This window comes from Pseudophryne corroboree, chromosome 8 (assembly GCF_028390025.1).
Source record: "Pseudophryne corroboree isolate aPseCor3 chromosome 8, aPseCor3.hap2, whole genome shotgun sequence".
Classification (NCBI taxonomy): Eukaryota; Metazoa; Chordata; class Amphibia; order Anura; family Myobatrachidae; genus Pseudophryne; species Pseudophryne corroboree.
In genome coordinates, this window is record NC_086451.1 from 145,857,749 (window position 1) to 145,882,966 (window position 25,218).

Genomic DNA, 25,218 nt, shown 5'->3' on the forward strand with positions numbered 1-25,218 from the left:
TATAAATAGATATGCTATTCCCAAAAAAAAAAAACACCAAAAAAAACCATGTTTAAATTTTTTTTTATTGTTTTCACCCTCCAAAGTGTGGCGGATTGAAAATGACGAATTTACTGTCTAAAAGCACTGCTGTCGAATTTCCAAACTTGAATTGAATATGCTTTTGTCGAATTGCAGCACTTGTATCATTGCAGAAAAGTCGAATTTGCAAAAAGTCGAATTTCAAATAGTCGAATTTTGAAAGTCCGTTTTTTTGACGGAAAGCACTGAATTGCATTGACGATTTTTTTTTTTTGGCGAAAATGACCCGAAATTCGACAATTTCGGGAATTCGACCGCAATTGCATATACCCCCATGTCGGTATCAGTATCCCCCACCTGAGTAAATGGCCTCTTATGGGACCCGAATGGGGTCTGTACCTGAGACAAAGCCTCCTCCATGGACTTTTTCCACACCTGCGTCTGTGACTCAGACTTATCTAACCTCTTCGATAAAGAAGCTACATTGGAATTGATCGTATTAAGAAGTGCTAGTAAGTCAGGTGTCGGCTGCGTCGACAGTGCCAATTCTAGCACCGCATCCACACCTCCCATAACCTCCTCTGGTGAATAACATTCAGCCTCAGACATGTCGACACTTAGTACCGACACACACAACACACAGAACGTCCCAGCAAGGTGACAGGCCCACACTGCAGCCCAGAAAGAGGAGACAGAGGGAGTATGCCAGCTCACACCCCAGCGCCCATATATCGGTATAACGATATATGTACCCAACGCTGCCTGTTTGATAAAAAAACCAGCACCCCACTGCGGCTCCCCTCTGGAGATGCCCCCGTTACTTGTTGTGAATCGTGGAGGTCCCGGCAGCATCTCTCCCTCAGCAGCGTGTAGGGAGAAAATGGCGCGTGAGCAGCGGACCGAAGCTCCGCCCCCTTCTCGGCGGCCACGGCCCGCCAAATTCAAACTAACTAAAAATGCCGGCGGGGGTCTGTAAAGGGTGCCTAGGCACCCACTACCATAATATGCCACCCTGAACTCCAGTAACATGCCTCCCAGGGCGCCCCCCCCTCAGCGCCCTGCACCCAGTGACTACCGTTGGTGATGTGTGTGGGAGCATGGAGCACAGCGTTACCGCTGTGCTTTACCTTCCGTTACTGAAGTCCTCTGCCGTCCTGAAGTCTTCTGATCTTCTCATACTCACCCGACTTCTGGCTTCTGTGAGGGGGTGACGGCGTGGCTCCGGGAACAAGCAGCTAGGCGCACCAAGTGATCGAACCCTCTGGAGCTAATGGTGTCCAGTAGCCGAGAAGCAGAGCCTTGAAACTCACAGAAGTAGGTTTGCTTCTCTCCCCTCAGTCCCACGATGCAGGGACCCTGTAGCAGGGACGTGCAGTCAGGGGAGGCAGTGCCTTCCCTGTCATTAATGATTACAATAATACACAGAAGATACTTATGACACAGATTCTGTGTTATAAGTGTCTTCTTTATATTATTCTGATCATTTTATGACTTTAAATTCGTTTGGGAGGCACTGATAGCAAGTGCCTCCCATTTACAATGGTAACGGGGATAGAACAGGTGGGCGGAGCCAAACACTGGGCTGTAAAAGCCCATTGAAAAAAGCTGTGAAAGCGGCACATATACATGTGCCTCGTTGACAGGGATTGGACAGCGGATCCAGGCTGGATCCGCTGGTCCAATCACCTATACGAGGCGGCGGAACAAGGCTCCCTCCCCTCTCTTCATCCCCACTGACTGACTGCTGATGTTGATGATCCATCCTGAAAGCAGCCGCCTGTACCCGGTGCTTTCCGTTACCCGTTAGCTGGCTGCGGCGGGGAGGCTGGAGAGACAAGTGCGGCAGGAGATAATCAGCGGCAGTAAACCCGGAGGTAAGCACGGAGCTGGGAGTGCATTGCTGGCAGCGCTGGGGAGGCCGGAGAGACAAGTGTGGCAGCAGATAATTAGCGGCGGCAGACCCGGAGGCGGTGGTAAGCCCGTAGTTGGGAGTGCATTGCTGGCTCCCAGCTCCGGCCTTACCACCGCCTCTGGGTCCGCCGCCGCTGATTATCTGCTGCCACACTTGTCTCTCCGGCCTCCCTGGCGCTGCCAGCTACAGGGTAACCAGCGGTGTGTGGTGCTCTCCTCCTCCTCCTCCCGAGGAAGCAGCCTCAGTTGCTCCAGTGCCTGCTTCACTCTCCCGCCGGCTGCATTGCACACAGGACACAGGTGAGAGGGGGTAGGGGGCAAAGTTGCAGTATTGTGGGGGCATTACTAGTAACTGGCACTACAGGGGGCGTCAAGTGTATCTGGCACTACAGGGGGAATTATGCGTTACTGGCACTACAGGGGGAATTATGCGTTACTGGCACTACAGGGGGTATTATGCGTTATTGGCACTACAGGGGGAATTATGCATAACTGACACTACAGGGGAAATTATGCGTTACTGGCACTACAGGGGGTATTATGCGTTATTGGCACTACAGGGGGAATTATGCATAACTGACACTACAGGGGAAATTATGCGTTACTGGCACTACAGGGGGTATTATGCGTTATTGGCACTACAGGGGGAATTATGCATAACTGACACTACAGGGGAAATTATGCGTTACTGGCACTACAGGGGGTATTATGCGTTATTGGCACTACAGGGGGAATTATGCATAACTGACACTACAGGGGAAATTATGCGTTACTGGCACTACAGGGGGTATTATGCGTTATTGGCACTACAGGGGGAATTATGCATTACTGGCACTACGGGGGGAATTATGCTTTACTGACACTACAGGGGGAATTAGGAGTTACTGGCACTACAGGGGGAATTATGCTTTACTGACACTACAGGGGGAATTATGCGTTACTGGCACTACAGGAGGAATTATGCATTACTGGCACTACGGGGGGAATTATGCGTTATTGGCACTACAGGGGGTATTATGCATTACTGGCACTACAGGGGGATTATGCTTTACTGGCACTACAGCGGGAATTATGCGTTACTGACACTACAGGGGGAATTATGCGTTACTGGCACTACAGGGGGTATTATGCATTACTGGCACTACAGGGGGAATTATGCTTTACTGGCACTACAGGGGGAATTATGCGTTACTGACACTACAGGGGGAATTATGCATTACTGGCACTACAGGGGGAATTATGCGTTACTGGCACTACAGGGGGAATTATGCGTTATTGGCACTACAAGGGTAATTACGTGTAACTGACACTACAAGGGTTATTCTGAATAACTGACACTACAAGGGTAATTATGCATAACTGACACTACAGGGGGAATTATGCATTACTGGCACTACAGGGGGAATTATGCGTTACTGGCACTACAAGGGTAATTATGCATAACTGACACTACAGGGGAAATTATGCATTACTGGCACTACAGGGGGAATTATGCGTTACTGGCACTACAAGGGTAATTATGAATAACTGACACTACAAGGGTAATTATGCATAACTGACACTACAAGGGTAATTATGCGGAACTAACACTACAAGGGGAATTATGCATAACTGGCACTGCAGGGGGCATTTTGTGTAATTGGCACTATACTGCGGCATAACATGTAACTTGCACTATATGTGGGGCATTCCGTGTATCTGGCACTATACTGGGATATTATGTCTAACTGGCATTATACTGGGGACATTACGTGTATCTAGCACTGTACTGGGGCATTATGTGTATCTGGCACTGTACTGGGGACATTACGTTTATCTGGCACTATACTGGGGCATTAGTTGTAAGGAGCACTACTGTGGGCATTATGTGTAATGATGCCAATTGTGTGTGTACGGGGGGGGTGATAATACGGTATATATATTTGTAATTTGATAACACAAGATATAGTTGCAAGGCCACGTCCACTTTCCTAGGTGCGAGCGCACATTGGGGAAAGGAAAGGGCACTTCAAAGGATCTCGCTCAGGTTATTAGTAGGCCTGGAGCCAGCTCTGGCTGCTGTCTGGATACTTTGGGGTCTGTCCTGTAATCACAGTATATACACAATATGCAGTACCAGCCCACCCCCCATGTACTCTAATGTATCTGCTGTTCAGAAAAAGTGAGCTGAGGTTTGTATTCTTTTGCTGATGGGGATGTACTGGAGAAGCCGGTGCCTCCCCAGCCGTTGACCTCACCGCACGTCACTGGCCTGTTGCCAGCAGGTCTCCCTCAAAATAAAAAACCTAACAAAAGTCTTTTCTAGAGAAACTCAGTAGAGCTCCCCTAGTGTGCATCCAGTCACTCCTGGGCACAAAGTCTAACTGGGGTCTGGAGGAGGGGCATAGAGGGAGGAGCCAGTTCACACCCAGATTAAGTCTTTTTAGTGTGCCCAAGCTCCTGCGGATCCCGTCTATACCCCATGGTCCTTTTGGAGTCCCCAGCATCCTCAAGGACGTAAGAGAAATAACTATATGCATGAACTGCTACACAATAACACCACACTGAATGCATGACCCAATTTGGATACTAACAAAAGTTGTGGAAGAAGTTTATTGCAACATAGCATGGTGTTGTTACTAACGCTGTTTCTGGATACGTGGTTAATATAAGGATGTTTTGCATGATCTGTCCGACTACTAACAAAAATGTAGGAAAATTTATACTGCATAGACAGTGTGTTATTATCTCTCTAAAAGGAGCTTTTTATTATATGTGTCTTTTAATGTGGTTTTTTTATGTGATGCTGGCCGGTATCATGAATGTATATGTTTAATAATGAATTTTATTTAGAGAATAAATCTACATCAGATAGAAAACAATGAGAATGTGCTTATTCAATTTGAGAACCTGGGTTAGTACTGGCCCAGATGAAGGATCGCGCCCAGGCTTGCGGCAGAGGTAAGATAATGTGCGGCTGGGGAGCGCAGATAAGCTCCCTTTTGTGACACATGGGCATCACTAGGCATCATATAGGCAGCAGTACACATGCAGCAATAGGGGTGCATTATACACATAAGCCACAGTACACATGTAACCATAGGGGTACATTATTCACATGGGCATCATATAGGCAGCAGCAATACACATGTGGCAATAGTGATACATTATACACCTTGGCATCACTAGGCATCAGAAAGGCAAAAGTACACATGTAGCAATATAGGGATGCATTATACACATGATCATCACTAAGCATCAAATAAGCTGCAGAAGTACACATGCAGCTACAGGGGTGCAGGCATTCACATCACTATACATACCAGACAGAAGTTCAGATCGGGGCATGACTACACAAATGCTGCTCACGATCCGCACAGGACATAATCCATCCATAAAATGGAGGAGCTGGGAGTGTCTTGGGAGGGACTGTGCTGACATCAAAATCGGGCAGTTCTGAACATCGTTCGTCATCCTGTATAGCGTATACACGGCACGATGTGGCAAATATCGTTAATGACGTCTCCAAATTGAGCAGCAAGTAGGGTTGAGCAAAAGACGCGACAAACGACTCACAGGAGCATGCGATGGAGCATACACACTGGATGATTTGAACGATTTATTTATACGATTCAGTTCAAAGCGACAAACAGTCCAAAATATCGTTTAGCGTGTACCCAGCTTAAGACTTCTGCATAAGTTAGCATATTTACTGGTTATGGCAGTGTACTGAGAAATATTTTGGTGTTTTTCTTTGCTAGCTGGTATGTCCAGGCTTCCTTTCAAACCTGCCATCGCCTCTAGCCGTTAGTTTAACATGTTAATTTGTCATTAAATAGGATCTGATAGGACAGTTTTTAAAAATGTCTTGGGACCGTGTGTTATATCTTAGAGATCACATTTTGCCTGTGTTCCACAAAACATTAGCAATAGTGTGTTATCCCGATATATTATAGCACACACTTATATATGGAAATAGATAAATAATATAATTTATTCTACAAGGGATGAAATATATTTTTTTTTTCTTGACACAACTAAATTTCCAAAAACCCAATTTCCAATATAATGACAGAATACATGATGTTTTGTCACATTGGAAATGGCTGCAAGGTTTGATGGGGACCCTTTCTGTTCTGAATTCAGACATGTAGAGATTCAGGGGTATATGCAATTGCGGTCGAATTCCCGAAATTGTCGAAAAACGGGACTTTTTCGCCCAAAAAAAAAAATAAAAAAAAAATCGACAATGCAATTGAGTACTTTCCGTCAAAAAAACGGACTTTCCAAATTCGACTTTTTGAAATTCGACATTTGTCAAATTCGACATTTCTGCAATGGTACAAATGCGGCAATTCGCCAAAAGTATATTCAATTGAAGTTTGGAAATTCGACAACAGTGCTTTTAGACAGTAAATTCGTCATTTTCAATCCGCCACACTTTGGTGGCGGAATCTAATAAAAATTTTTAAAAACATGTTTTTTTTGGTGTTTTTTTTTATTGTTAATAGCATATCTATTTATATTAGAAGGAATTAGGTACTTGGTTTGTCTATTTTGGAGGCACAAGTATTATTTATATATTTTTAAAAATATTATTACTATTTTTTTTTTTTTTTAAATGGAATGGTAAAAATCAGAAAAAAAATTGCGTGGGGTCCCCCCTCCTAAGCATAACCAGCCTCGGGCTCTTCGAGCCGGTCCTGGTTCTAAAAATCCGGGGGGAAAAGAGACAGGGGATCCCCCGTATTTTTAAAACCAGCACCGGGCTCTGCGCCTGGTGCTGGTGCAAAAAATACGAGGGACAAAAAGAGTAGGGGTCCCCCGTATTTTTTACACCAGCATCGGGCTCCACTAGCTGGACAGATAATGCCACAGCCGGGGGTCACTTTTATACAGCGCCCTGCGGCCGTGGCATTAAATATCCAACTAGTCTCCCCTGGCCGGGGTACCCTGGGGGAGTGGGGACCCCTTCAATCAAGGGGTCCCCCCCCCAGCCACCCAAGGGCCAGGGGTGAAGCCCGAGGCTGTCCCCCCCATCCAAGGGCTGCGGATGGGGGGCTGATAGCCTTGAGAAAATTGAAAGAATATTGTTTTTTCCCAGTAGTACTACAAGTCCCAGCAAGCCTCCCCCGCAAGCTGGTACTTGGAGAACCACAAGTACCAGCATGCAGGAGAAAAACTGGCCCGCTGGTACCTGTAGTTCTACTGGAAAAAAATACCCAAATAAAAACAGGACACGCACACCTTGAAAGTACAACTTTATTTCACACATGTCGACACACACATACTTACCTATGTTCACACGCCGACCTCTGTCCACTTGTCCAAGTAGAATCCACGTGTACCTGTGACTAAAATTATACTCACCTGATCCAGTGTCCAGATTATAATCCACGTACTTGGCAAAAATAAAAACGAACATCCGGACCAAACGGACTGAAAGAGGTCCCATGTTTACACATGGGACCACTTTCCACGAATGCAGAGACCCCCCGTGACTGCTGTCACAGAAAGGTCTCTTCAGCCAATCAGCGAGCGCAACGTCCTGGCACTCTGCTGATTGGCTATGCGCGTCTGAGCTGTCAGACAGCGCATCGCAAAGCCTCTCCATTATATTCAATGGTGGGAACTTTGCGGACAGCGGTGAGGTCACCCGCGGTCAGCGGCTGACCGCGGGTAACCCCACTGCTGAACGCAAAGTTCCCACCATTGAAACTAATGGAGGGAGCTGTGCGATGCGCTGTCTGACAGCAGACGCGCATACAGCCAATCAGGAGAGTGCCACGAAGTAGCGCTTCCTGATTTACTGAAGGGACCTTCTGTGACAGCAGTCACGGGGGGTCTCTGCATTCGTGGAAAGGGGTCCCATGTGTAAACATGGGACCCCTTTCAGTCCGTTTGGTCCGGGTGTTCGTTTTTGTTTTTTGCCAAGTACGTGGATTATAATCTGGACACTGGATCAGGTGAGTATAATTTTATTCACAGGTACACGTGGATTCTACTTGGACAAGTGGACAGAGGTCGGCGTGTGAACATAAGTAAGTATGTGTGTGTCGACATGTGTGAAATAAAGTTGTACTTTCAAGGTGTGCGTGTCCTGTTTTTATTTGGGTATTTTTTTCCCAGTAGAACTACAGGTACCAGCGGGCCCGTTTTTCTCCCGCAAGCTGGTACTTGTGGTTCTCCAAGTACCAGCTTGCGGGGGAGGCTTGCTGGGACTTGTAGTACTACTGGAAAAAAAACAAGATTTTACTCACCGGTAAATCTATTTCTCGTAGTCCGTAGTGGATGCTGGGGACTCCGTAAGGACCATGGGGAATAGACGGGCTCCGCAGGAGACTGGGCACTCTAAAAGAAAGATTAGGTACTATCTGGTGTGCACTGGCTCCTCCCTCTATGCCCCTCCTCCAGACCTCAGTTAGGATACTGTGCCCGGAAGAGCTGACACAATAAGGAAGGATTTTGAATCCCGGGTAAGACTCATACCAGCCACACCAATCACACCGTATAACTCGTGATACTATACCCAGTTAACAGTATGAAATAAAACTGAGCCTCTCAACAGATGGCTCAACAATAACCCTTTAGTTAGGCAATAACTATATACAAGTATTGCAGACAATCCGCACTTGGGATGGGCGCCCAGCATCCACTACGGACTACGAGAAATAGATTTACCGGTGAGTAAAATCTTATTTTCTCTAACGTCCTAGTGGATGCTGGGGACTCCGTAAGGACCATGGGGATTATACCAAAGCTCCCAAACGGGCGGGAGAGTGCGGATGACTCTGCAGCACCGAATGAGAGAACTCAAGGTCCTCCTCAGCCAGGGTATCAAATTTATAGAATTTAGCAAACGTGTTTGCCCCTGACCAAGTTGCAGCTCGGCAAAGTTGTAAAGCCGAGACCCCTCGGGCAGCCGCCCAAGATGAGCCCACTTTCCTCGTGGAATGGGCTTTCACTGATTTAGGATGCGGCAATCCAGCCGCAGAATGCGCCAGCTGAATTGTGCTACACATCCAGCGAGCAATAGTCTGCTTAGAAGCAGGAGCACCTATCTTGTTGGGTGCATACAGGACAAAAAGCGAGTCAGTCTTCCTGACTCCAGCCGTCCTGGAAGCATAAAGTTTCAAGGCCCTGACTACATCCAGTAACTTGGAATCCTCCAAGTCCCTAGTAGCCGCAGGCACCACAATAGGTTGGTTCAAGTGAAAAGCAGATACCACCTTAGGGAGAAACTGGGGACGAGTCCTCAATTCTGCCCTATCCATATGAAAAATCAGATAAGGGCTTTTACAAGACAAAGCCGCCAATTCTGACACACGCCTGGCCGAAGCCAAGGCCAATAACATGACCACTTTCCACGTGAGATATTTCAGATCCACAGTTTCAAGTGGTTCAAACCAATGTGATTTTAGGAAACACAACACCACATTGAGATCCCAAGGTGCCACGGGAGGCACAAAAGGGGGCTGAATATGAAGCACTCCCTTTACAAAAGTCTGAACTTCAGGCAGTGAAGCCAGTTCTTTCTGGAAGAAAATCGACAGGGCCGAAATCTGGACCTTAATGGAACCCAATTTTAGGCCCATAGTCACTCCCGACTGTAGGAAGTGTAGAAAGCGACCCAGCTGAAATTCCTCTGTTGGGGCCTTCCTGGCCTCACACCACGCAACATATTTTCTCAAAATACGGTGATAATGGTTTGCGGTTACTTCTTTCCTGGCTTTTATCAGCGTAGGAATGACTTCCTCCGGAATGCCCTTTTGCTTTAGGATCCGGAATTCAACCGCCATGCCGTCAAACGCAGCCGCGCTAAGTCTTGGAACAGACAGGGCCCCTGCTGCAGCAGATCCTGTCTGAGCGGTAGAGGCCATGGGTCCTCTGATATCATTTCTTGAAGTTCTGGGTACCAAGCCCTTCTTGGCCAATCCGGAACCACGAGTATCGTTCTTACTCCTCGTCTTCTTATTATTCTCAGTACCTTTGGTATGAGAGGCAGAGGAGGGAACACATAAACCGACTGGTACACCCACGGTGTCACTAGAGCGTCCACAGCTATCGCCTGAGGGTCCCTTGACCTGGCGCAATATCTCTTTAACTTTTTGTTGAGGCGGGACGCCATCATGTCCACCTGTGGCCTTTCCCAACGGTTTACCAACAGTAGGAAGACTTCTGGATGAAGTCCCCACTCTCCCGGGTGTAGGTCGTGTCTGCTGAGGAAGTCTGCTTCCCAGTTGTCCACTCCCGGAATGAACACTGCTGACAGTGCTAGTACGTGATTTTCCGCCCATCGGAGAATCCTTGTGGCTTCTGCCATTGCCATCCTGCTTCTTGTGCCGCCCTGTCGGTTCACATGGGCGACCGCCGTGATGTTGTCTGACTGGATCAGTACCGGCTGGTTTTGAAGCAGGGGTCTTGCCTGACTTAGGGCATTGTAAATGGCCCTCAGTTCCAGAATATTTATGTGTAGGGAAGTCTCCTGACTTGACCATAGTCCTTGGAAGTTTCTTCCCTGTGTGACTGCTCCCCAGCCTCGAAGGCTGGCATCCGTGGTCACCAGGACCCAGTCCTGTATGCCGAATCTGCGGCCCTCTAGAAGATGAGCACTCTGCAGCCACCACAGTAGAGACACCCTGGTCCTTGGAGACAGGGTTATCAGTTGATGCATCTGAAGATGCGATCCCGACCACTTGTCCAAGAGGTCCCACTGGAAGGTCCTCGCATGGAACCTGCCGAATGGAATTGCTTCGTATGAAGCCACCATTTTTCCCAGGACTCGTGTGCAATGATGCACCGATACCCGTTTTGGTTTTAGGAGGTCTCTGACTAGAGATGACAGCTCCTTGGCTTTCTCCTGCGGGAGAAACACTTTTTTCAGTTCTGTGTCCAAAATCATCCCCAGGAACAGTAAGCGAGTGGAAGGAACCAGTTGTGACTTTGGAATGTTTAGAATCCAGCCATGCTGTTGTAGCACTTCCCGAGATAGTGCTACTCCGACCAGTAACTGCTCCCTGGACCTCGCCTTTATAAGGAGATCGTCCAAGTACGGGATAATTAAAACTCCCTTTTTTCGAAAGAGTATCATCATTTCTGCCATTACTTTGGTAAACACCCTCGGTGCCGTCGACAGTCCAAACGGTAGTGTCTGGAATTGGTAATGGCAATCCTGTACCACAAATCTGAGGTACTCCTGGTGAGGAAGGTAAATAGGGACATGCAGGTAAGCATCCTTGATGTCCAGGGATACCATGTAATCCCCCTCCTCCAGGCTTGCAATAACCGCCCTGAGCGATTCCATCTTGAACTTGAATTTTGTTATGTAAGTGTTCAAGGATTTCAAATTTAAAATGGGTCTCACCGAACCGTCCGGTTTCGGTACCACAAACAGTGTGGAATAGTAACCCCGTCCTTGTTGAAGTAGGGGCACCTTGACTATCACCTGCTGGGAATACAGCTTGTGAATTGCCTCTAGCACAGCCTCCCTGCCTGAGGGAGTTGTTGGCAAGGCAGATTTGAGGAAAACGGCGGGGGGGAGACGCCTCGAATTCCAGCTTGTACCCCTGAGATACTACTTGAAGGATCCAGGGATCCACCTGTGAGCGAGCCCACTGATCGCTGAAATTTTTGAGGCGGCCCCCCACCGTACCTGGCTACGCCTGTGGAGCCCCCGCGTCATGCGGTGGACTCAGAGGAAGCGGGGGAAGAATTTTGATTCTGGGAACTGGCTGACTGGTGCAGCTTTTTCCCTCTTCCCTCGTCTCTGTGTAGAAAGGAAGCGCCTTTGACCCGCTTGCTTTTCTGAAGCCGAAAGGACTGTACCTGATAATACAGTGCTTTTCTTAGGCTGTGAGGAAACCTGAGGTAAAAAATTGTCTTCCCAGCTGTTGCTGTGGATACGCGGTCCCAGAGACCATCCCCAAACAATTCCTCACCCTTATAAGGCTCTATGTGCCTTTTAAAGTCAGCATCACCTGTCCAGTGTCGGGTCTCTCATACCCTCCTGACCGAATGGACATTGCATTAATTCTGGATGCCAGCCGGCAAAATATCCCTCTGTGCATCCCTCATATATAAGACGACGTCTTATGTTCGCAAAATAGTATCCCTGTTTGATAGGGTTACAGACCACGCTGCAGCAGCACTATCTGCAGGTCTCAGTCTAGTACCTGAGTGTGTAAATTCAGACTTCAGGATAGCCTCCTGCTATTTATCAGCAGGTACCTTCAAAGTGGCCGTATCCTAAGACGGCAGTGCCACCTTTTTTGACAAACGTGTGAGCGCCTTATCCACCCTAGGGGATATCTCCCAGCGTAACTTATCCTCTGGCGGGAAAGGGTACGCCATCAGTAACTTTTTAGAAATTACCAGTTTCTTATCGAGGGAACCCACGCTTTTTCACACTTCATTCACTCATTTGATGGGGGAACAAAACACTGGCTGCTTTTTCTCCCCACACATAAAACCCTTTTTTAGTGGTACTTGGGTTAATGTCAGAAATGTGTAACACATTTTTTATTGCCGGGATCATGTAACGGATGTTTCTAGTGGATTGTGTATATGTCTCAACCTCGTCAACACTGGAGTCAGACTCCGTGTCGACATCTGTGTCTGCCATCTGAGGGAGCGGGCGTTTGAGCCCCTGATGGCCTTTGAGACGCCTGGGCCGGCGCGGGCTGAGAAGCCGGCTGTCCCATAGCTGTTACGTCATGCAGCCTTTTATGTAAGGAGTTGACACTGTCGGTTAATACCTTCCACCTATCCATCCACTCTGGTGTCGGCCCACAGGGGGCGACATCCCATTTATCGGCATCTGCTCCGCCTCCACATCAAACATGTCGACACAGCCGTACCGACACACCGCACACACACAGGGAATGCTCTGACTGAGGACAGGACCCCACACAGCCCTTTGGGGAGACAGAGAGAGAGTATGCCAGCACACACCAGAGCGCTATATAATGTAGGGATAAACACTATTACTGAGTGAATTTTCCCCAATAGCTGCTTGTATAAACAATATTGCGCCTAAATTTAGTGCCCCCCCTCTCTTTTTAACCCTTTGAGCCTGAAAACTACAGGGGAGAGCCTGGGGAGCTGTCTTCCAGCTACACTGTGAAGAGAAAATGGCGCCAGTGTGCCGAGGGAGATAGCTCCGCCCCTTTTTCGCGGACTTTTCTCCCGCTTTTTTATGGATTCTGGCAGGGGTAATTATCACATATATAGCCTCTGGGGCTATATATTGTGATTATTTTGCCAGCCAAGGTGTTTTTATTGCTGCTCAGGGCGCCTCCCCCAGCGCCCTGCACCCTCAGTGACCGGAGTGTGAAGTGTACATGAGGAGCAATGGCGCACAGCTGCAGTGCTGTGCGCTACCTTGGTGAAGACTGAAGTCTTCTGCCGCCGATTTTCCGGACCATCTTCATGCTTCTGGCTCTGTAAGGGGGACGGTGGCGCGGCTCCGGGAACGAACACCAAGGACGGGTCCTGCGGTCGATCCCTCTGGAGCTAATGGTGTCCAGTAGCCTAAGAAGCCCAAGCTAGCTGCAAGCAGGTAGGTTCGCTTCTTCTCCCCTTAGTCCCTCGTTGCAGTGAGCCTGTTGCCAGCAGGTCTCACTGTAAAATAAAAAACCTAACATATACTTTCTTTGGGTTCACTACAGCTGGCCGGTGGTCGGGCTCCCGGCGACCAGCATCCCGGCGCCGGGAGCCCGACCGCCGGCTTACCGACAGCTTGGCGAGCGCAAATGAGCCCCTTGCGGGCTCGCTGCGCTCGCCACGCTACGGGCACGGTGGCGCGCTACGCGCGCCACACTATTTTATTCTCCCTCTATGGGGGTCGTGGACCTCCACGAGGGAAAATAAGTGTCGGTATGCCGGCTGTCGGGCTCCCGGCGCCGGTATACTGAGCGCCGGGAGCCCGACCGCCGGCAAACAGAAGACCACCCCTTTCTTTCTAGGAGCTCAGGAGAGCCCCTAGTGTGCAACCAGCTTGGGCCGGGCACAGAAATCTAACTGAGGTCTGGAGGAGGGGCATAGAGGGAGGAGCCAGTGCACACCAGATAGTACCTAATCTTTCTTTTAGAGTGCCCAGTCTCCTGCGGAGCCCGTCTATTCCCCATGGTCCTTACGGAGTCCCCAGCATCCACTAGGACGTTAGAGAAACAATATTCTTTCAATTTTCTCAAGGCTATCAGCCCCCCATCCGCAGTCCTTGGATGGGGGGACAGCCTCGGGCTTCACCCCTGGCCCTTGGGTGGCTGGGGGGGGACCCCTTGATTGAAGGGGTCCCCACTCCCCCAGGGTACCCCGGCCAGGGGTGACTAGTTGGACATTTAATGCCACGGCCGCAGGGCGCTGTATAAAAGTGACCCCCGGCTGTGGCATTATCTGTCCAGCTAGTGGAGCCCGATGCTGGTGTAAAAAATACGGGGGACCCCTACTCTTTTTGTCCCCCGTATTTTTTGCACCAGCACCAGGCGCAGAGCCCGGTGCTGGTTTTAAAAATACGGGGGATCCCCTGTCAGTTTTTCCCCCGGATTTTTAGAACCAGGACCGGCTCGAAGAGCCCGAGGCTGGTTATGCTTTGGAGGGGGGACCCCACGCAATTTTTTTTCGGGTTTTTTCCCGTTTTTTAAAAATCGGATCAAAATCCGTCAAATCGGCCGTTTTTCGACAGCGGGACTGTCGAATCCGTTTTTTATTGAATATGTTGAATTTCGGCACCCACTTGCCGGAATTCGACGGTCGAATTGTGTCGAATTAAAAAACGGGCGAAAAAATGACGCGATTCGCCGCTAATTGCATATACCCCTCAGAGTGTTATTATATATTTTAAAAACCTCAAAGTTGCTATATGTTTTACATATATGAAACATTCTTAAAAACCATCACAAGATGGGTGACACTGTATTAGAATATTGTGGTCATTAGGTTTTTTCCTTTCTATGTATTCATATCCAGCCAGCCTATCTCAGTTTGTTGGTGCAAGGGCCACTAGTGTAAACACTGGTCATAAATGGACACATAATTTAGGAGATGCAGTTGGTATAACCAAGTTGTGAGGAGGAAACCAACCCTGCTATAGGTGTTCAGCTCTAGTTCAGATAACAGTTGCCATTTTTGCCTGACATTTTCCATGACCATTACTTTGTTCCAGTATTACATTATTTAGATTTTTCTTCAACATCCTACACCAATCCATATACATACTTGATTGTTCTCCTCCTCCTCCTCCTCCGCTGCAGAGTTGTTAAGCAGGGCACACAATGCCTCAATACATGATGTAGGAGAAAATTCATTCATACCCTGTTCCATGTCCAACCTACAGCCATAGATTGACGAAAAGATAAAAAAAAAAAAAATATATACTAATAAAATAATGGTAGGGTCAAGTCCCCGAAAGCTAATTTTGTGGGACCAGACTCTGAGAAATGCATATCATGTATTTACAACAGACGTCCTATTCCTATTTATAAACAATTATAAGTATTTTTACACATGCTTCACTATTTATACTCCATTTTCTGATAGGGCTGGATGCATGCTGAATTATTCCTATAATTTGCATAGTATCGTACAATCAGAACATATTCAGGAATATCATTCCTTGTAACAATGGAACATTCATTTTAATTTCACTACCACAAAAGCAAAATAGACAATGTAGTCAGGGTAAAGTATACCACCAATGGGGCTGGTTCAGAGTTGGACAGAGACATAGCTGTGCCCTGCAACAGTTTTAGCATGGCCAAATAGCAAAACTGTAGCAAGGCATGCTGGTATATGTAGTTCAACAACAGCTGGAGGGTCAAAGGTTTCCCACCCCTGCTCTATATGAACAGAGAAATATGGTTAATTACCAATAATGTCAATGATGAAGCTGTCTGGTACAGGGAACACAATAATATTATGTTCCATTGAGCTCAGATGTACATACCTATGTGATTGTGACTGTTTTACTGCTGGATCATTGGAATATTGGTATATCCCCAATTAACTTTTCCAGCTGCATGAAGGGCCTATTCACAGGTACTGTATCTTACAACTGTCGAAGTCAAAAATATTACATACAGAGAACATCCAAACTCCACACATTATGAGTCGCTATGCTTGCGAATACGCGCAGCGAGCACAGCAATATATGGTAACATACGCACTCACACATACCACAAAGATATATTCAACACATATTTCATACAACACATAAATTAAACATATCAAGCACTAGACATTATAAGGTTTTAAATTATATAATGGAGTATAACGTCATGTATGTATATTTTTGGAGCGGAGCAAGATGGACATGTCGTGCTTGGTGTCAAAGTAATCAGATTAATGTGTGGATTCATTTGATGTCTGTGATTAGGTTGTAGCACATTGCAATGAGTAGTTATGATTGAATGTAGGAATATAAAGCCACAATTCTGTAGTGAACAAAAGGACATTCCATTTGAAGCATGTGGACAGGAAATCAGAGGTCAGCCACTATGATGTCATCTTCATTGCTTGCATATGAACTGACCAATGATTCATTATGAATGAGAAAGTTCCCTCCCCTGGCCCAATAGCGGAAGACATGTACTCCCACAACACACACAGTGTATAGCTGATCCCAGACACAAGGACTTTTTGTTTTTGCTGGGATCTGTTTGAGATGCTGTCTGTCCAGTTCCTGTTTGTATTTGCTGAGAGAGAGAGAGAGAGAGAGAGAGAGAGATATGGAGCGGAGGGTGCACTAAGCAAATATGGTGATGTATTGCTGGCTGTAATGGATTAGTTTGTAATAACTGCTTCCTGTGTAAATTGTAACCATGTAACTGTGTGTATATATATATATATATATATATATATATATTTATTGTACATGTGATATATTGTATACATATACTTTTAATATCAAATATATACATCAATGAGCTTTGGAACTCAAATGTGTGCGGGTACTTGTTTTCTCTTAAGGGATGTAGTGTTTGTGACGTACAGCGCACTTTTATCATATATGGTAATAAGATGCGCCTGGCGTCTACTGCATATATTAACGCTGGCATTTTAAATATTTATTAGAAATTAATTTGACTTTTACACCACTTGCCTGCAGATTTTTCTGTATGTTACTGCACATACTGTAGCTGCAGATGAAGCTTTTATATGGCAATTCACCACTACACCCTTTCTATGGACTGTATACGTGGAACTGGTAATTAACCATCATTTTCTTTTCATATAAAGGAACTTTATTTCTAACACTCACGAAAAAAGGCACTCCGCTCTTTCTCATTAAAGAAAAAGTGTGTTTTTCATACCGCCAAATTAGCTACATGTTGGGATAAAGAAGCTGTGTAGTGGATGCACACACTGACTCTGGACTTTTTCACCATGGTTTTATTTTGTCAGGATGACCATAGACCGCTAACCATTTCACAGTAAGATGTTCACACCCATGTTACTAATTTACAGAGACCTATTCCCGACATCAGTCATACAAATGTCACAGACAGACCTTTTCAGGGACGTGAGGCGAGCTAAATTGCTCAGGAGGCACTAAATGAGCCAAAGGGTACATGTGGGCATTATACACAAGTGCAGCAGTATAAACTCCTGGAAATTTGGTGAGTTTTGATCAGAGATATGCGGAAAAGTTAGCCAGGTGAGGCTCTGCCTCACCTGCCATAGACTTTTTACTCCAGAGTTTTGGCTATATAAATTATTAGAATAATGCAAAGAAGATATTTAAAACATATTCTTTGTATTTTTCATATACTTTATACAGTCAAAACTCTGGCACAGACGTTAGTATGACAGGAAAGGCTATGCCTCACCCCACCGCACGTCACTGGACCTTATATACCCTAGACCAGAGGTTCCCAAACTGTGTGCCGTGGCTCCCAGGGGTGCCTCGGGACACTTGCAGGGGTGCCCTGGGTTGGTGGTCCAGGACCAATTCAAATTATTCACAGTCAATATACCAGGCAAAACCAGTGCTGGTGGCTGCCAGTCATAAAATATGTGGCCAAACAGAAGCAAATCTTGTCCCTCACCACACAATCGACCCTAAGGATGACATATAAACGCGGTCTACTTAATGTAATATTTCTTTCTAAATTTCTCAATACGAAATTTTTGACCTAGGGGTGCCGTGAAAAAAATCCTGGTATTCTAGGGCGCCGTGATTCAAAAAAGTTTGGAAACCACTGCCCTAGACTCTTCTTCCCAAACTGATAAGGAAATGACACTCACACCTTGCCTTTAAAAATTAGCTCCTAACAGCAGCTCTGTTTTGAATACTTACGTGCCTTCAGCTGTGCCATGCTGGAGTGGAGAAAGACAATGAAACTGACAAGCAGGTAAAACACACTTTTTTTTATGCATGACTTCCCTGGGCTAAATAGCTAAACACCCCTCATTCCTTTGTAGCACACTGGACCTTTTGCCACAATGTATTATATACATGGATAATTCCCACTTTGTTTTGGTTTCAGATTCTACATGGCTATGAACATTTTCCATTATTACAAACTAGTTACCAGACTGTAAAAATGTCGGCTCAACATAACAGTAATGTTAGCGCCGACGGCTGTGTGTGCCCGGAGGAAAAATGTAATTGTTATGTCCAGGTGTCATCTAGTGGCCGTCATAGTGCACAACACTTAAATTCCCCCCATAGAGGTGAGAAGCAGCATTAGCCTTTAAATATATAGAATTCTCACATATTTCTTTGGTATTACAATGTTATCGTCCTACATAACTAAATTTTCTTCTACCGATACAGGTCAGTAGCCTGCATCTAACAACAGCAGTTATTATTATATTGATCCATTTAGTATAATTTATCATTTTGAACAGGTAATTTTAAACATAGAGAGAGAGAAAATGATAAAACATGTGACTCATAGTTCAATAAATAGATTTATGTAGTAGTTAATTACAGTATATATATATATATATATATATATATATATATATATACTAACATCCAAGAATAACGGCACTGGAGACTGTCAGCAAATATAAATTCTGTATTGAGAGGTAGACGTTTCGGAGTATATACTCCGTCCTCAGTACCACATACAATCAACTAGATTAGTTGATAGTATGTGGTACTGAGGACGGAGTATATACTCCGAAACGTCTACCTCTCAATACAGAATTTATATTTGCTGACAGTCTCCAGTGCCGTTATTCTTGGATGTTATGTTATTGCTTTCATCTGGCACGGAGAGAAGTTGTTACATTTTGTTGCGGAGTGCCGGCTGCTATGGATTGTTTATATATATATATATATATATATATATATATATATATATATATATATATATATACATACACACACTGCTCAAAAAAATAAAGGGAACACTTAAACAACACAATGTAACTCCAAGTCAATCACACTTCTGTGAAATCAAACTGTCCACTTAGGAAGCAACACTGATTGACAATCAGTTTCACATGCTGTTGTGCAAATGGAATAGACAACAGGTGGGAATTATAGTCAATTAGCAAGACACCCCCAATAAAGGAGTTGTTCTGCAGGTGGTGACCACAGACCACTTCTCAGCTCCTATGCTTTCTGGCTGATGTTTTGGTCACTTTTGAAAGCTGGCAGTGCTTTCACTCTAGTGGTAGCATGAGACGGAGTCTACAACCCACACAAGTGGCTCAGGTAGTGCAGCTCATCCAGGATGGCACATCAATGCAAACTGTGGCAATAAGATTTGCTGTGTCTGTCAGCGTAGTGTCCAGAGCATGGAGGCGCTACCAGGAGACAGGCCAGTACATCAGGAGATGTGGAGGAGGCCATAGGAGGGCAACAACCCAGCAGCAGGACCGCTACCTCCGCCTTTGTGCAAGGAGGAACAGGAGGAGCACTGGCAGAGTCCTGCAAAATGACCTCCAGCAAGCCACAAATGTGCATGTGTCTACTCAAACGATCAGAAACAGACTCCATGAGGGTGGTATGAGGGCCCGACATCCACAGGTGGGGGTTGTGCTTACAGCCCAACACCGTGCAGGACGTTTGGCATTTGCCAGAGAACACCAAGATTGGCAAATTCGCCACTTGCACCCTGTGCTCTTCACAGATGAAAGCAGGTTCTCACTGAGCACATGTGACAGACGTGACAGAGTCTGGAGACGCCAAGGAGAACGTTCTGCTGCCTGCAACATCCTCCAGCATGACCGGTTTGGCAGTGGGTCAGTAATGGTGTGGGGTGGCATTTCTTTGGGGGGCAGCACAGCCCTCCATGTGCTCGCCAGAAGTAGCCTGACTGCCATTAGGTACCGAGATGAGATCCTCAGACCCCTTGTGAGACCATATGCTGGTGCGGTTGGCCCTGGGTTCCTCCTAATGCAAGACAATGCTAGACCTCATGTGGCTGAAGTGTGTCAGCAGTTCCTGCAAGACAAAGGCATTGATGCTATGGACTGGCCCGCCTATTCCCCAGACCTGAATGCAATTGAGCACATCTGGGACATCATGTCTCGCTCCATCCACCAACGCCACGTTGCACCACAGACTGTCCAGGAGTTGGCAGATGCTTTAGTCCAGGTCTGGGAGGAGATCCCTCAGGAGACCATCCGCCACCTCATCAGGAGCATGCCCAGGCGTTGTAGGGAGGTCATACAGGCACGTGGAGGCCACACACACTACTGAGCCTCATTTTGGCTTGTTTTAAGGACATTACATCAAAGTTGGATCAGCCTGTAGTGTGTTTTTCCACTTTAATTTTGAGGGTGACTCCAAATACAGACCTCCATGGGTTAATAAATTTGATTTCCATTGATAATTTGTGTGTGATTTTGTTGTCAGCACATTCAACTATGTAAAGAACAAAGTATTTAATAAGAATATTTAATTCATTCAGATCTAGAATGTGTTATTTTAGTGTTCCCTTTATTTTTTTGAGCAGTATATATATATATATATATATATATATATATACACAGAGCTGAGTTCCTGCACTCTCACTACAATATAGTCAGCTGCTGGGGTGCCCATCAAAGTCCAGTCACAAAAGCGACTGGGCCCATAGTACAATACAGGAAATCCCACTTGCATGGGAAAAGATAGCACTCTCCAGACTAAGTATATAAATAAAGCCAAATAAATTTAATGCAAAGGTAGTCTCACAGTTCATATGAGGTCTAAACGATCTCCAGCAGTGTCCAACGTTTCGGTCCCTTGCGGGGCCTTTTTCAAGGAACAAACAGAGTCAACAGTGGCAGCAGTGCAACATCAGTTCAGCCTAGCAGGGAAACTGGAGACACAGATGGGGCCTCACCGGCCCCTGCTAAATACCGTGTTATTGGCGCTAGCCACGCCCCCAAGATGGCCGCCGGCCGTATGGACCGCAGAGCTGGAACGCATACCTGTCACCTCCCCTGGAGGTGGGCTGCATCCAGCCATCTATAGATGAAGTGTAACGTCCTGGTAAATGATGCCGGGGACCGGGCCGCGTGTGAGGTGTGTCGCGTCACTTCCGGTGACGCGATGTCCCCATGGTAACAGCTCCGAATCCCAGAAGCAGCCAGTGTAAGGTGCGTCGCGTCACTTCCGGTGACGCAACGTCACCATGGTAACGGCTCCGAATCCCGGAAGTAGCCAGCGTAGGACACTGCACCGCACTTGGAACGCACCGCGTCACTTCCGGTGACGCGAGGTGCCGAATGTAAACAAAGGCAGTAACGTTAAACTGCTGGAGGCGTCATATTAAGCTTGCTGGTCACAATTAATGGGGAAGAAAGGGCTGCAGTATAAACACCAGTTTTAAAGTCCATGTTGCATATTTTGAGGTTGCAACATAGTATAATAGGTTAGATCTGTAGTGGTATAGCAGAGGCCGGTGAGTACACTCAGGGGGGTACATACAATGTGCAGTTAGGTGCATAAATAAAGTGCAATAGCATATATAACAATAAAAACTAGAATAAAGATATTAAACAGTGGTTTTGAAATTCAGTGAAAAAATAAAGTAAATATATACTGAATACATAATATTGTGGCTAGACAATGGTCATATACTTATTCTAGTAAATATGAACGAGGTAATTCAAGTTCTACTTCAGGAAAATTGACAAGGGGTTATTCTCATTCATGCCCCTCGGGGCTATCGTGTCAAGTCTATGTATCCACATACTCTCCTTTTTCTTCAATAGTAGGACACGGTCTCCACCCCTGGGTGGTGGCGGTATCCAGTCAATCAATTTAGATCGTAAGTCAGAGACCTGGTGTTTAGAGATCATAAAGTGCCTGGCTACAGGTAGGACTGTCGAGCCTGTGGCGATTGCCTGGTGTATAGATGTCCTGTGGTTTGCCATGCGATCCCTAAACCGTCTTGCAGTCATTCCCACATAGTATAGCCCGCAAGGGCAGGTCAAAATGTAAATCAGATGGTCCATGGCACAGTGAAGTCTGAATTTAATCGCTATGGGGCGACCCGAGTGTGGATGCGGGAAGTGTGTACCCGTAAGCATGGCCCTACAGGTTGTGCAGCCAGTGCATCTAAAGCAACCTGGCCGTCTCTCGTGTAGCCAAGTGGCACTGTGTGTTCCACCTGCGCTGGCCATGGGTCTAGGTAGTAGCTGTTTCAAGTTAGCCGATCTACGATAAGCCATCATAGGTGGCGGGCACCTCTTAAGTTTAAGGCGGTCATCAGTGGCGAGAATGGGCCAGTTTCTCCGTATGGTACCCTTGAGTTTATTGGAGGCATGATCATAGGTGGTTGTAAAGACCATCCGCTCTGGTGTGTGAATAGATACTGCTGGCGTCACAGGTGAATCAAATTTATTTCTTGCTTTGGCGAGACATCTGAGAACATTCTTCTTCTCATATCCCCGTTCAAGGAATCTTGTGGTCATATCAGCCAGTTGGGTTTCCATAGTGTTGATGTCAGAGTTATTGCGCATAACTCGTAGGAACTGCGAAATCGGGAGATTGTCCTTAAGTGCAGGCGGATGTTGACTGCTGGGATGGAGAAGTGTGTTCCTATCAGTCGGTTTTCTGTAGAGGCTTGTACTAATACGACCCCCCTCAAAGGAGATCGAAATGTCCAAAAAATTGACACTATGCTGGTCAATGTGAAATGTAAATTTTACTGGGTTCTCCAATCCGTTCAGTGAGGAGATCATCCTCTGAAAGGCTTCTTTCGTACCTGTCCACAGCAAAAAAATGTCATCTATAAACCTCTTGTAGAATAGTATATGTTCTCCGAACCGGGGTAGGATATGTTGTTGTTCGTATTCAGACATGTAGATGTTAGCGTATGCCGGCGCTAGGTTCGAACCTAGCGCCGGCATACGCTAACATCTACATGTCTGAATACGAACAACAACATATCCTACCCCGGTTCGGAGAACATATACTATTCTACAAGAGGTTTATAGACGACATTTTTTTGCTGTGGACAGGTACGAAAGAAGCCTTTCAGAGGATGATCTCCTCACTGAACGGATTGGAGAACCCAGTAAAATTTACATTTCACATTGACCAGCATAGTGTCAATTTTTTGGACATTTCGATCTCCTTTGAGGGGGGTCGTATTAGTACAAGCCTCTACAGAAAACCGACTGATAGGAACACACTTCTCCATCCCAGCAGTCAACATCCGCCTGCACTTAAGGACAATCTCCCGATTTCGCAGTTCCTACGAGTTATGCGCAATAACTCTGACATCAACACTATGGAAACCCAACTGGCTGATATGACCACAAGATTCCTTGAACGGGGATATGAGAAGAAGAATGTTCTCAGATGTCTCGCCAAAGCAAGAAATAAATTTGATTCACCTGTGACGCCAGCAGTATCTATTCACACACCAGAGCGGATGGTCTTTACAACCACCTATGATCATGCCTCCAATAAACTCAAGGGTACCATACGGAGAAACTGGCCCATTCTCGCCACTGATGACCGCCTTAAACTTAAGAGGTGCCCGCCACCTATGATGGCTTATCGTAGATCGGCTAACTTGAAACAGCTACTACTTAGACCCATGGCCAGCGCAGGTGGAACACAAAGTGCCACTTGGCTACACGAGAGACGGCCAGGTTGCTTTAGATGCACTGGCTGCACAACCTGTAGGGCCATGCTTACGGGTACACACTTCCCGCATCCACACTCGGGTCGCCCCATAGCGATTAAATTCAGACTTCACTGTGCCATGGACCATCTGATTTACATTTTGACCTGCCCTTGCGGGCTATACTATGTGGGAATGACTGCAAGACGGTTTAGGGATCGCATGGCAAACCACAGGACATCTATACACCAGGCAATCGCCACAGGCTCGACAGTCCTACCTGTAGCCAGGCACTTTATGATCTCTAAACACCAGGTCTCTGACTTACGATCTAAATTGATTGACTGGATACCGCCACCACCCAGGGGTGGAGACCGTGTCCTACTATTGAAGAAAAAGGAGAGTATGTGGATACATAGACTTGACACGATAGCCCCGAGGGGCATGAATGAGAATAACCCCTTGTCAATTTTCCTGAAGTAGAACTTGAATTACCTCGTTCATATTTGCTAGAATAAGTATATGACCATTGTCTAGCCACAATATTATGTATTCAGTATATATTTACTTTATTTTTTCACTGAATTTCAAAACCACTGTTTAATATCTTTATTCTAGTTTTTATTGTTATATATGCTATTGCACTTTATTTATGCACCTAACTGCACATTGTATGTACCCCCCTGAGTGTACTCACCGGCCTCTGCTATACCACTACAGATCTAACCTATTATACTATGTTGCAACCTCAAAATATGCAACATGGACTTTAAAACTGGTGTTTATACTGCAGCCCTTTCTTCCCCATTAATTGTGACCAGCAAGCTTAATATGACGCCTCCAGCAGTTTAACGTTACTGCCTTTGTTTACATTCGGCACCTCGCGTCACCGGAAGTGACGCGGTGCGTTCCAAGTGCGGTGCAGTGTCCTACGCTGGCTACTTCCGGGATTCGGAGCCGTTACCATGGTGACGTTGCGTCACCGGAAGTGACGCGACGCACCTTACACTGGCTGCTTCTGGGATTCGGAGCTGTTACCATGGGGACATCGCGTCACCGGAAGTGACGCGACACACCTCACACGCGGCCCGGTCCCCGGCATCATTTACCAGGACGTTACACTTCATCTATAGATAGCTGGATGCAGCCCACCTCCAGGGGAGGTGACAGGTATGCGTTCCAGCTCTGCGGTCCATACGGCCGGCGGCCATCTTGGGGGCGTGGCTAGCGCCAATAACACGGTATTTAGCAGGGGCCGGTGAGGCCCCATCTGTGTCTCCAGTTTCCC

General features: G+C 46.5%; 1 protein-coding gene across 2 annotated transcripts in view; it reads right to left on the reverse strand.

Moving 5' to 3' along the window:
• The window catches only part of DNAAF6 (dynein axonemal assembly factor 6), a 206,967-nt gene that overhangs the window by 147,113 nt on the left and 34,636 nt on the right, over positions 1 to 25,218 (reverse strand). For both annotated transcript variants that reach the window (XM_063936989.1, XM_063936988.1), the window contains one exon: positions 15,127 to 15,238. In XM_063936989.1, coding sequence (XP_063793059.1) covers positions 15,127 to 15,231 — 105 coding nt within the window. In that variant the 5' untranslated portion in view covers positions 15,232 to 15,238. The remainder of the gene's footprint in view (positions 1 to 15,126; positions 15,239 to 25,218) is intronic.